Below are 13,645 nucleotides of genomic sequence, written 5' to 3'. Positions count from 1 at the left end.
CTTTGTTCTTTAACAATCCCCATGTGTCTGCTGAGAAATGCCTTTGTTGAGCCATTCTTGCCTTTACTACTTGCTTTTCACAATGGCCTGCTATTACATCAAACAGATATGTTCATACAGCGAATATGTCAGGCGCCGGGTCAACATACAATATCCATAATTTATTATTAAGGAGTTCCAAACCCATGGTAACTCTTTATTTTCAACAAAAATAAAGGCTTTAGCAACAGCAGTGCAAACCCAAGAGTAGACCTGCATATTTGGACTTAAAAGGGGCTATTTTCAATTCACCTCAAATCGACTAGAAACGGTTGTGTGCAAAACTGTAACTGGGCAGTCAAATGTGAATAAACACTTCCACATTGGAATGTGTATTTGTTTAACATAACTAGCTTAACAACCTAAGTTAAACTGGTAAAACCTTCTCATGTGGACAGCAAAGACCATAGTTAGGCTCGTCAGAAAGGTCCTGCTTTTGGTGATTAGGCCTAGGAAGGAGCCATGAAAAAGGAAGGGGAAAGGAAAACTGTCCTTTACAAAACCAGTGCCTTGCTCTGGTACTGATGCTATGCAGCTCTCATTCCCTTGTATCTTGGCACAGCGTCTGTCTCCATCAGATGCGCAGTGATGTGCAGTGCATACTGGATGGCAGGCACAAATCCTTGGAGACTTTCAAAAACACTGACGAAAAGACTTGGATCTCTGCTTATAGTTCTCTCTAAAGTCAATCTGCTCCGCATCAGACTGTAGCACTAGCTATGGAGAGGGGCGGGCAGAAACTCTTTTCCTTCCTTTGTTTTATTTTTAGTAGGAGAAAGTATTCTTTGCTCATCAAGAGTTAGTGAAGAACTCTAATTTGCAGGGCTCCTGCTGTGTCATTCAGAGTCTGTTTTTCTCATTTAGACATACACAGGCATTTTTATGTAATTAACAATCCAGCTCGGCTTTGTCTCCCACTCAGCAACTGCTGCCCTAATGTTTTTTTTCATCAACACTCTAGAAATGTCGTGAGCCTCAATAATGGACTCCAGTGACCTGATGCAGCAGCCATACCCAGAAAACTGCATTTGGGCTACTCACTCGTATCCCCAGGAAGAGAGAAACCACTGGGAAATACCACGAGGGTCCTTTTGCAATGCCCTCTTCATGTACTACTGTGAGGGGAGAACCTGACCAAAAGGGAGAAGGCAGGGAAAGGCAGAAGCCTTCAAGGAACAAGAAGACCATCCCTACAGATGGAAGGATGGGGGTGAGGAAGTAGGCCGGGACCTAGGAGACCTCATTTGATTGCTGACTCCATCAATCACTACCTTCTTGCAGGATCTTGGGCAGCTTGCTTCATCACTATGCCTCAGTCCCCACCAACATAGTGATGGTGCTTCACTGCCTCATGGCAGTGCTGGGAGGTTAATGACTGGGTGGCATTCTGATATTGTAATGATGGACAGCAGGGAAGGGAGCATCCTGTGTACCTCATTTATGTGTGCACATGCCTTGTCTGACCGTTTGTACTGCTATTTCCTGTGTTTGACTGAACTTTTCGACTTCTTCAATAGTTTTTTCATATTGCCATCATTCATGGAAGACCCAATGGAGCTTAGCATTCAATCATATCAGGCTCTACACATACAAACAAGTGGTGGGTGGAGAGAGGGTGCTGCGGTCTACACAGGCTAAAGAAAAAGGGAGGGGTAGGAAAATGACTTGGCCAAGATCACAGTGCAGGTCAGGGGGAGAGGTTGGAACAACTCTCAGGCCTGCTGACTTTGGATCTAGTACTGTGCACTTCAGCCCAACTGTTGGGGATACAGTAGAGACCCTCTTTCTCTTTCCTTCCATTGCAATTCAGGGTGGATTACAAGTGAAGCTATTGCTTTTTGCTTAGAGAAATCTCCTCAAATACATACCTGCTGTCTCTGTGCAGGCCCATACTACTGACCTGAACCAAAGTCCTCTTCTGAGTTAGAGGAAAGCTCCCCCCTGACTACAGTAATTCTTGGATCAGGCCCCAGTTTCAATATTTCTGTCCCAAAGTCAACAAATAAGACCTCCAGAAATCCCTGCCCCTCCCATTTCCCTGTCCTGTAGCATTTATCAGAAATTTGCAGTTCACCACATGCCCTCACTGAAGTATCAGTCAGCTACAGAACAGGTTGCTGATTCTGGAAGATTCCTGCTGCAGAAAGTTAGGGCCAAAGGAGTCAATAATGCCTTTGTGCAGCTAGCTGTCCACTGCTGTTCTCTACAACAAAATACTGTGAAAGCTGACACTAAAGGAAATATTTAAGCAATTTGTTGCCATAAACATACTTCCTAGAGCTGAATGTGAAATGCCATGGGACAGGAATATTTCGGCATACCTGCCCAACTCGGGAGCCAGGAGCAGGGAGGAGAGGAGGGATCCAGGCACACGTGTGGCCTGCACGCACATGTGCCCCCTTACCTGACCCGAAGTGGAGGTGGACGCAGCAGCAGCGGAGCCAGCAGCGGGGTAAGTGGGCAGAGGGACTGGACACAGCTGAGCTGGATCTGGAGGGGAAGCCCCCCGGACCTCTCTTAGCTAAGCAGGTAGGGAGCCGCGTCGCGCGAAGAGATTGTGCAAACAGCCACACTCTGTAAGAGTACGCCGGCATTTGCGTCAGCGTTTACTCTAGCAGGCAAGCAGGAAAGGCCAGGAGGGAGACTCCTGCTAGGGCAGGGCAAAGGCACTGCACTAAGCCATAAACAAGCAGCAACTCCTACAATGGTGTTAACGCGGAGTGCTGCCAGGGCCCCTGCCCGAGGGGCACAGCCTACCCAGGGCTTGTCTAAGGCTTCCACCCAGACAGAGCCCATAGTGGGGCTGGCATCCCCCCATCCCCTGGCCTGCGGGAGTTGCCCAGCAAGGCCCAGGGGATCAGGGATTGGGGAGCCCCACACCTGTCCTGCAGGCACCTGCCTTAGGGCCCTGGAGGTGCAGGTGCAGGAGCTCCAGGAAGAGGTTAGCAGGCTGAGGGGAATCAGGGAGGTGGAGGATGAAATTGACAGCTATTTCCTTTCCCTGCAGGGCCACACACCCAAGGAAGAAGTGCCCTCCATTGCAGAATGGCAGACAGTCACCTCCAGTACCAGGGCTGCTCGCAGCACAACAGTACCACTTCCTACAGTCCAGCTGGAGAACAGGTACGAGGCCCTGGCAACTCTGGAGGAGAAGGAAGGAGAGGAGGCAACTCCACACTCTCCACGATCTGAGCAGGCCGAAGGAGCCAAGCAGTCCCAGAGGAAAAAGCATCAAGTGACTGTCATAGGCGACTCCATCCTGAGAGGTACAAAGGGCCCCATCTGTCTCCAGGACCCCTCGGCACGCGAGGTTTACTGCCTACCCCGAGCAAAGATTCAGGACATGAAGGGGATGATCCAGGCCGTCATCCAGCCCACCAATTACTACCTCATGGTCCTAGTCCATGTGGGTACTAATGATGCAGCCAGAAGCCCTGATCACCTGATGGTGGACTACCATGCTCTGGGGGGCATGCTGAAGGAGAAAGGCGCACAGGTGGTTTTCTCTTCTGTCTTACCAGTGAGTTGAAATGGAAGACAGCATGCGATGTGCATCACAGAGACCAACTGGCGACTTTGGGAATGGTGTCTTGAGGTGGGCTTTGGCTTCCTCGACAATGACCCGCACATCATGACCAGAGAAATGCTCAGATGGGATGGGCTCGACCTTTCCCCTAAAGGTAAGCGTGTGTTTTCTTCTAGGTTGGAGGATCTCCTCCGGCAGGCTTTAAACTAGGCTTGTTGCGGGGAGGGGAAGATGAGGGCGGAGGAAGCCTTGGGCTGCCAAACCAAGCAACACCCACAAGTACAGCCCAGCCTAGACCAACGAGTGGAACATATACGCAGGTGAGCAACAGGGGCCAGGGCAATGCTGTGATTAGGGGGCCAGTGCACACATCCTCAGGAGGCCTCAAATGACTCTACAGAAAAGCTCGTAGTACGGGATAGCAAAGGGAAGAAAGGTGGGGGCATGGTGCTCTACATTAAGGAGGAATAAACATCTGCGTCAATTAGCAAAGAATCAGAGAAGGGGCACTCTGAGGTTAGAATACAAGGCAGTCGAGGGGAAAGAGACTTAACAGCGTGGGTCTACTACAGACCACCCAACCAAGGGGAAGAGCTTGACCAGGAATTTTAAGTCAGCTCATGGAGGTAGTTAGGTCAAAGGATGTGGTTGTCATGGGTGACCTGAACCTTCCAGACATCTGCTGGGAAGAGCAGCCAGCCAGGTCTGACCGCTCACGTAGGTTCCTAGCCAGAATGCAGGACCTACATCTAACCCAGGAGGTGCACAGTTTCACCAGGGGAGATGCCTTGTTGGACCTGGTGCTGGCCACCAGCGATGACCTGGTGAGGGGGCTGCAGGTGCTCGACTACCTGGGCAACAGCAATCATCGCCTGCTGGAATTCACCATCCAGCGCAAGGTGGCAAAGGCCTGCAGCAAGGCAGCAGCCCTAGATTTCAGGAGGGCGAACTTCAATGAGCTAAGGAGAATAGTCAGGGAAGAGCTGAGGTCCCAGAGGGGAGGGGAGCCAGGTGTCCAAAAAGAGTGGTTGCTCCTTAAGCAGACGATCCTCCAAGCCCAAAGGGAGGTAATCCCAACATGGATCAAAGGTGGCAGGAGGGCGCAAAAGCCCCCATGTCTCACCAAAAGCATCCAGGAATGTCTCCTAGCTAAAAGAGAGGTGCACACCCAATGGAAGGAAGGGGCCATCACCAGGGAGGACTATACCTCGGTTGCTCGGGGCTGCAGGGGGGCAGTGAGGAAGGCCAAAGCACAGCTGGAACTAGGACTAGCTACCCGGATCAAGGACAACAAGAAGTCCTTTTTTAAATACATAGGGGGCAAAAAGAAGGTACCAGGTAATGTGGGGCCCATGCAAGACACGCTAGGAAATTTGGTTGTCACACCAGACGACAAAGCTAACTTATTTAATGATTTCTTTGCCTCCATTTTCCTGAGCAGGCCCCCCTTACACTCCAAGGTAGGTGAACCTAGGCCAAGAGTCAGTGAGGATCTAGTCAGGGAACTTCTGGAGGGACTGGATGTATTTAAATCAGCTGGTCCACACTATCTCCACCTCAGAGTGCTGAGGGAATTAGCTGAGGTCATTGCGGGACCTCTGGCACGGCTTTACGAGCACTCATGGTGCTCTGGTGTGGTGCCAGAGGACTGGAAGAGAGCCAACTTGGTTCCCATCTTCAAAAAAGGGAGGAAGGAGGACCCGGGAAACTATAGGCCAGTTAGTTTTACTTTGATCCTGGGTAAGCTTTCTGAGAGAATTATTCTGGCACATCCCCACAAGGGGCCAGCAGGGGAGATTATGCTTAGGGGCAACAACATGGATTCAATAGAGGCAGGTCCTGTCAGACCAACCTGGTGGCCTTCTACGATCAGGTCACAAATTCCTTAAATGCAGGGGTAGCAGTGGACGTAGTCTTTCTGGACTTTAGGAAGGCCTTTGACACTGTCTCTCAGCCCGTTCTCATTAAAAAAAATGGTGGGCTGTGGTGTCAACACCTACACAGTAAATTGGGTTGCCGACTGGCTGGAGGGCCACACCCAGAGTGGTGGTGGATGGGTCATTTTCAACCTGGAGGGATGTGGGCAGTGGGGTTCCCCAGGGCGTGGTCCTCAGGCCCGCATCCATTCAACATCTTCATTAGTGACTTGGACAAGGGGGTAAAAAGCACCTCGTTCAAATTTGCTGATGACACTAAGATGTGGGGGGATGTGGGTACACTAGATGGGAGGAATAGGCTACAATCAGAACTAGACAGGTTACAGGGGTGGGCATATGAGAATAGGATGGGTTTGAACACCAACAAGTGCAAGGTGATGCATCTAGGGATGAAGAACCAGCACCATACCTACAGGCTGGGGAACTCCCTTCTCGTCAGGGCAGAGGCAGAAAAGGATCTTGGAGTCATCATTGATGCCAAGATGAACATGGGCCGGCAGTGTGGGGATGCAGTTAGGAAGGCCAACTGCACCTTGTCATGCATCCACAGATGCATCTCAAGCAGGTCCAAGGAGGTGCTCCTCCCCCTCTATGAGGCACTGGTCAGGCCACAGTTGGAGTACTGCGTCCAATTCTGGGTGCTGCACTTCAAGAGGGATGTCGACGGCATCGAGAGGGTCCAGAGGAGGGCCACTCGCATGATCGGGGGGAGCAGGGCAGGCCTAATGAGGAGAGGCTACAGGACCCGAACCTGTTCAGCCTCCACAAGAGAAGGCTGCGGGGGGGATCTAATGGCCTGTTACCAACTAGTCAGGGGGACGAGCAGGCACTGGGGGAGTCCCTGTTCCTCTGAGCACTGCCAGGAGTGACCAGGAATAATGGTCACAAGCTGGCAGAGGGTAGATTCAGACTAGACATCAGGAGGCGCTACTTCACTGTCAGGGCGGCTAGAATCTGGAACCGACTCCCAAGCGAAGTGGTGCAGGCTCCTACCCTGGGGGTCTTTAAGAGGAGGCTAGATGAACACCTTGCTGGGATCGTTTGACCCCAGTACTCTTTCCTGCCATGGCAGGGGGTTGGACTTGATGATCTGCTCAGGTCCCTTCTGACCCTGCCAACTATGAAACTATGAAACTTGCATCAACCAGACAACTTCTCTCCTTTTGTGGAGATAAAATGTGATACCACAGACATGAAACTATAGGATAAATTTCTCTTTTGTGTCTTCCTGATGCAGAGACAACCCAGAAAAAAAAAAATCTACTTTTTGCTGTGGTATCTGAGTCAATCACAGCATAGCACTATCTCTTCACAAGAGGTGCAAAGCTCTATGCCTGACCATTTATTAGACGTCCACTTGTGGAAGAAATGCACAAGGGGATATTTAGCTTTCTAAGTTTTGCCTAGATTATATCAGGCTAAAGTTGCATGTTTATTCACATATCACCTTAGATCATTGGTATGCTAAGAGCTCATGAGGAGAACTTGGCACCATATTTCAGTTGAATATATTACCTACCAAAAAAAAATGCAGGTTTAGGTCCATAGAAGTTATTCATGATTTTGTGAAAAGGTTGGCTGCCCAGTTTACCCACAAAAGGCTAAAAATCAGGAAGGTTCAAAAAGCTTCATTTCAACTTTGTCTAAATGAAGTATGATGAATTTTGGTTTGCTTTGGGGTAAGCAGAATGAATGCTATCATTTGTCCAGCAAATATCAGTCATTTGCAATTTGATTCATGACATAACAATGGCTCGTTTTGACATGCTCATTAGGGCAGATGGTAGTGAAAAGAGGTTTGGAGAATGTTAGCTAGTCCTAACCCTGATCCAGCATAGCATGTGTGACCCTGGAAGGATATGAGTAGCTTTGCTGAAGTCCAGGGTGATATCCACACCCCCATGAAGTCAACTGGAATTTTGCCCTTTGGCTTGAGTAGATCAAGGACTTCATCTGATGAGATAAAAGGCTCTGCTGCCTTGCTGGATCAGGGCCACAGACATTAACTAGTACTGCCCACACCGGTGTTTGAAGGTGGCATCATGAGCTCCCCACATCATCCCCAAGCCATCCCCTTCCACCCCACTCAAATCACAGCCATGTCAGGCAACAGGTAGAATCTAACCTCCAGCTCCTGAAAATCCTCCTCCTCCTCCACGTCATAGGAGAGCGTATGGATCTTGATGTCATCACCTGAGAGGTCAATGAACTTGCTGTCAGGATACTCCAAGCTGTCCTTGGTGGGTGAGCGGTCCTCGATGAAGGTGGTCTCACAGCATTCAGCATTCACGCTGTCCCCCCATGCCCGCAGCATGTTCTCTGAGTACAAGATGATGTTGGGACGGTAGTGGGACTCCACAGTCTGCTGCAGCGTGTTGGGGTCAAGCAGCTGCTGCACGGAGTCATTCTTTCCATTCTCCAGGCAGCCCTGAGGGGGCAGGTTTCCTGCTCTGCGGCTCTGATACTGTGGGGTTGGGTACACAGAGACAAGGCCATCTCTGTTCTCTGCCACTAAGTTCCTTGTGTTAATTAAGCCATTCCTTTTCCCAGCTTCACCAATTTTACTGTGCATTAGCACACTGTTCTGTTCAATTAAACCATCCATATTGCTTTTTCTTTTTTTCCCCCCCTTCCTCCTGCAGTGTTATTCACTAGTGACTTGGAAATACAGGTCACGCTGGAGTAACAGTTCTCATTGTCCTGGAGGGGAAAAATAAAAACCTGTGTGAGAAATACCGTACCAAGAAAATATCAGAGTTAACTAAATCAGCACTGGAATCAGGAGCTAACTCCTGCAGAAATCATGGCTCCAAGCTGGCAAGTTGCTTTACCATGCACCCCCAACTGCCCAGAGCAGTTTGCAAGACAAAGGACTTCATAGGGTTTTCATTGGCTGGTGCACATGAAAACCATAGGTTCACTTTTAACTCATGGCTGTCCAACTTATTTAGCCCCATGAGACAGGTTTCAACTATAGGGCTTTTTGTGGTTTGGACAATTTAACTCTGGCAGTAGGACTTGCCTTGTTGGCGTGGCTGCCAGACTTACAGCGTTGACATGGCTCTGGAACCCAGGGGGTGAACACCACTGCCACTCACCCCTGGGTTCTGGGTTTGTCTGTGGCTGGCAAACCCTGAAGGCTGCAATTTAACCTTTTGGGCAAGGCATGCAACACCTGAACCTCCAGCTGGACAGCTCTGCTTTAACCAACCAGGGAGTGCTCATACAGATAGGCTGAAGCCTGCCTAAAACTTATGTTTTGGCCTTAAGGCACTCCAGGGAAGGAGAAGAATTTCAGGGAAGTGCAAACCACATGACAGACAGCATAAATATTACAAAGAACACACTGTGAAGCTTCCCGACTAAGATGACCCAGCAATGGAAACAACAGACACCGAGGTCTTGAGCTTCAACTTTGACAAAGTAATTATTTGGATGGATAAGGGGACTGCTGTGGATACAATGTATTTGGACTTCAGCAAGTTTTTTGGCAAGGTCCTACATGACCTTCTTATAAACAAACCACAGAAATGTAGGCAAGACAAAATTATTATAAAGCGGATAGAAAACTGGCTTGATAGCCACAGGCAAAGGGTAATTATAAATGGATCCCTATCAGAATGGCAGGAGGTTTTGAGTGAAGTACCACAGAAGTCTGTCCTGGACCCAGTGCTGTTCAATGGGTTTATTAATTATTTAGATGCTGGAATAGAGGATTTCTTGTGCAAATTTGCAGACATAACAAAACTGGGAAGGATTGCCAACACACTGGAGGACAGGAGTATAATTCAGAAGGATCTTGATAGATAAGAAGACTGGGCTGAAGCTAGCAAGATGAAGTCCAATGCAGATAAATGCAAGATGCTGCATCTCAGGAAGAATAATTAAAAACACAAAAACAAAACTCCAGGGCACATCTCTGTAAGTGGGGAACATGTCACTCATTGTCCCACATAATCAACAGGCAGGAAAACAGGTGACCCATGTTTTACCCAATGATCAGTGCCAGAACACATCCTGGAGCAGCTAATCCACTTCATTTGGCAAAGTATGCTTATACCTTTAGTGGTGCCTGCAGACTCATAGGCACTTATGCATGCTTCAGTAGTCAGATCACAGCCATATGCAGTATGGTATAAAAAGCTGTACGCTCTCTCCTCCCACCCAGTGTTATCTCAAGCTTCAGAGACACAAACCCCCGTTTGGACTACCACCTGCCATGGTGCAACAGCTAGGCCATTGGAGGGGACTGAACCCTGACCAGAAATGTAGGAGCTGCTTCAGTGAAAGGACCAGGCCCTATATTCCACCAGCAGTCAGAGGTTTATCAGTCTCATGCAGGGGCAGACAGAGAGCCAGGAGGCTGTTCCCTGTACCTTTCTTTAAAGCAGCTGGTCTTGGTTGCCAACAAAGTCAGGATATGTGGGCCAGAGAGGCAGTTTCTGTACTGCCAGTGTGATATATTTGTCAATGATAACCTTGATGCTCCTCTAATTGAGTCACCTGTGAGCCCTGTGCAGCGGCAGACAGTGTCTGTGGGCTTGAAGGCGAACAGAAGGGCAGACTGTGTTTCTACCCCATTCAGTCACTCGGTATCTGCTGGGCAACACTGGCATCAGAGGAACTCCAGATGACAAGAGTTTTGGGGGAAACCATGAGGAGCCTGCTCTCTTCATGGGCGCCACACAGCAAGGCTAAGTGATTTGCTCAAGGTCACATGGGATGTCACTGCCAGGAAAGTGAGCCTGGGTTTACCCAAATACTAGGGCAGTAACTTTATCACTAATCCAGCCTTCCTCCACCATGGAATCCTTGGTAAAGAATTTCCTGGTCTGGGCTGTGATACAGCACATCATACTGAAAGCCACCTAGAAGGCAAGCTGGAGGGGTGGGGGGCGGTAGCAGAGGAATAACCATTTTACACGTCCCAGAAGCCTGCAACTGCAAACCCCTCACACCCACTGAATTCTTGCTAATCTCTCTGCCTTCCTTCAACCCTGGCAGCTGCTCACTGTTTTCAGAAATTTCAGCCTTATGGTCTGAGAAAGAAGGGAAACCGATTCCCTCTAAACTGTCTGGAAAATGTTTCCCCAAAGCAAGACTGCATCTGTCCCGGGGTGCAAATAGGACTGGATTTCCCAGAGATTGCCCCTGATTTTGCAGTTGTGCTTTAAGTGTTATTATTTCCAGTGTGACTGTCACATTAGTAGATATTTGTCTCCCCAACTGTTGGAAGCTATTCTGCTGTGGAGGATACCATGAGTCAAGAGAATAAAGGTTTGTGGGGGGAAGAGGGGATAGGGAGGAGTCTGGCCAGGAGTCATTTTCATTTCTATTAGCCTTAGTGTAACCCCCCTGTTTTGGGCCACACAAGACCTAAGGAACCCACAGCACTCACATCTGCAGCGTGAGCCAGAATACGCTTTCCTCTATGTTGTAAGATTACAAATTCATTAACAAATGATGTGACTCAGACTCCAACACCGAACATAGATCAATCTGCCTCTTTTCATGGGGGCTACAAAGGGGCATCTGAAACCAAAATGGGGCTACATCATATGATGAAAAAGTATTTTTGGCCAAGTGCCTTTTTTCATGGAGACTGACTTTCCTCTGGTGCTGCTGTCTGAAATACAGAGTTGCCCATCACATCAGCAGGGGAGTCTAGATGAGCACTCCCTCCTAAGATCTGATTATAAGCCCGTAACATCAATTGACTCCCAATGGCTTTTGGATTGGGCCCTTTAAAACCAATTCCCTTCTGGAGGGTGACCAACTCTAAGTACTGTCCAGGGGGAAAGCTGAATTATGTATCTTTTTAATTGAAGCTTCATTGCCTCTTTTCTCCTTTTCCTGCCAATGGAGTGGAGGGTAAGAGAACCTGTAGTATGTCATGGCCAGGAACACTCCAGCCCTTAATGCCAATTTCCTTGGGAGAACACTAGGCTTTCAATATCTGCTGTCTCTGTGCAGGCTTATAGGAGACATTTATAACCTCTATAACAGCTGTTCTACTGCTTTTACATAAAGAATTATGCAGGAAGCTTTTCTGCTGTACAGGAAAGAAAGAAGGGTTTGGTAGCTGTTACTGGTATTTTCAGGGCACTCCAGGTTCTTCTGGGTTAGCAAGTTGAAACTGGCACCTCACACTAGCTATGAACTCACTCTGACAGATTTAATAGGACAGACACAGGGGAACAAAATGCAACCACAGTGAAATACTGCAAAATTACACCAGGGATAAATCTGGCCCCAAATCAGTGGGATCCTGCTGAGAAAATTAAACTAATTTGCAGATGAACAAGGAAGCCAGAGTTCAGTTTCACTGAAAAGATTACGCTTAATGCTTTAAATCCCTTTTCAGCCTAGGCAGATTCAGAACAGGTGCCCCATCTTTCTGATGTTCATTTTCTGAATTCAGTTGTAGGAAGGACAGTGCTTTTTGTCAGGCCAATCAAAAAATAGTCATGATTTTCTAACCATGCAACTGCTGTAAAGAGGTGTGGGTGAGAAGTGGGTTGCTTCCTATGCTAGGGGTCTATCCAAGACACTGGATGGGGATCAGCTTTGGAGCTCACCAAGGTGATTGATTCTGGAGCAATACAAGTATTCACCGGTCAATTCCTGACATGCCTTTTCTTGGGCACATCACTTTAGTATTCTCACCCCACAATAAAAATCTATGCTAAAAGGACACCCTTAGGTGGAGCAGGTCCAAAAATGGAAGCAGCCCTCAAAGATCTGTATTCTGCTCCGGCCTTCTCCTCAGAATTCCTAAGTCTGAACGCCCAGTTAACTCCTAGGAAAACACCAGACATTTCCTCCTCAAATTCTCACTGTTATTCATGACATCTTTTCACTATGACTGCTGCAGGCACCCCCTTCAAATGGATTCAGGCTGTTGCCAAGAAGGGAGGAACTCAATGTACCCCTGCCATGGAGCAAAAGGGTGGTCATAAGCAGCCTAGAGCGTCACTGACCTACCTTCCTTGATGGTTCTGATCTCCCTCAGATCCCCTGACTCAGAGTGGCATGTAGTAAGTGGAGAAGAGGAGCCTGTCCCCAACCCCAAAGACATTCTTTCCCTTGTGGGGTTGCCTGTAAGAGGACCTCAGTCATGGCTAAGTAGCTATTTCAAGAATCTATTGGAAATTATTTCCTGGCTTGGACTCCACAGGAAATGATTTATTTCTAGGTCAGGGGTTTACAAACAGCTTATTTGGGCATAAGACAGATGCCTATGTTAAATAACTCTCCTCTGCAGGAATGGTTGCAATGGCTAATTTCCTTCATAAATGAATATTGTTAACAGAGGCTTGATTCCAAAGGAGGAAGTGACCTGGGCCTAAAGGCTGCAGCTGGTCCTTTGCTGAACAGCCCTTTGCAAGAACAGCAGAGCAGCTGTTCACTGTGTTTAGTCTATCAACAGCTATTTTTCCCTAGGCTGAAGCTAATGTGGAGCCTGAGCACCTTGTCTGATACAACTGGTTTGCTGTGTCAGGCAAGTCATGCACAAGATTCTACAGTGCTGTCAGCGGGTCTGGGTCAAAGGCAGAGATCTTTGAGCCTTAGGTGTATTCAAACAAGCTCCTGATGAGCATTAGGAGCAAGATGAATCAACAGATTATGATGTTCTTCTTAGGAGCCCTGTGCCAATAGGAGAAAGCTCTAGTTACAGTAAAGATGGCTGATGTGGTTAGGGTATTGGTCTAGAACCCAGGATATCTGGGTTCAATTTCTGCTTTTCCATAGTCTTCCTCTGTAACCCTGAGCCATTTATATAATGCCTCTTTGCCTCCTCTCCCTCTCTGTAACATCTACTTTTAATTCCTCAGTCCAAATGATCAAGTCCCTATATGAACTGGGAGCAGCACTTGCCAAGGCATGACCTCTCAATCTATAAGGACAGGCCTTGACTACTCTGCTACTACATCCCTGCTCTTATCCATAAACCATGTTCAATGGTCTTTGGGCAGGGGCAGACTCTGCACTGTAATATGCATGCCATGTAATTAATTATGGTGACTGTAAAAGGAAGGCAAGCCCCCCTGAAATGCTACGTTGTGGCCACCTGCAGGAGAAAATGTCCCTCAGATGCTGCGCTGTGCTCACGTCCACTTCTGTGCAATGCATCTAATGCCCT

The 13,645-nt window shown here is 48.2% G+C and overlaps 1 protein-coding gene across 3 annotated transcripts in view; it reads right to left on the bottom strand.

The window, feature by feature from the left end:
- The window catches only part of SYNDIG1 (synapse differentiation inducing 1), a 191,801-nt gene that overhangs the window by 148,958 nt on the left and 29,198 nt on the right, over positions 1-13,645 (bottom strand). For all 3 annotated transcript variants that reach the window (XR_016443036.1, XR_016443037.1, XM_090052372.1), the window contains exon 2: positions 7,628-8,202. Coding sequence is in view for 1 of the 3 variants with exons in the window: in XM_090052372.1 (XP_089908498.1) it covers positions 7,628-8,107 (480 nt within the window). In the remaining 2 variants the exon portion in view is untranslated. The remainder of the gene's footprint in view (positions 1-7,627; positions 8,203-13,645) is intronic.

Source organism: Crocodylus siamensis, chromosome 1 (assembly GCF_052110815.1).
Source record: "Crocodylus siamensis isolate JL-2025a chromosome 1, ASM5211081v1, whole genome shotgun sequence".
Taxonomy (NCBI): Eukaryota; Metazoa; Chordata; order Crocodylia; family Crocodylidae; genus Crocodylus; species Crocodylus siamensis.
Note: the sequence above shows the minus strand (reverse complement) of the source record. Positions and strands in the feature narration are given on the sequence as shown.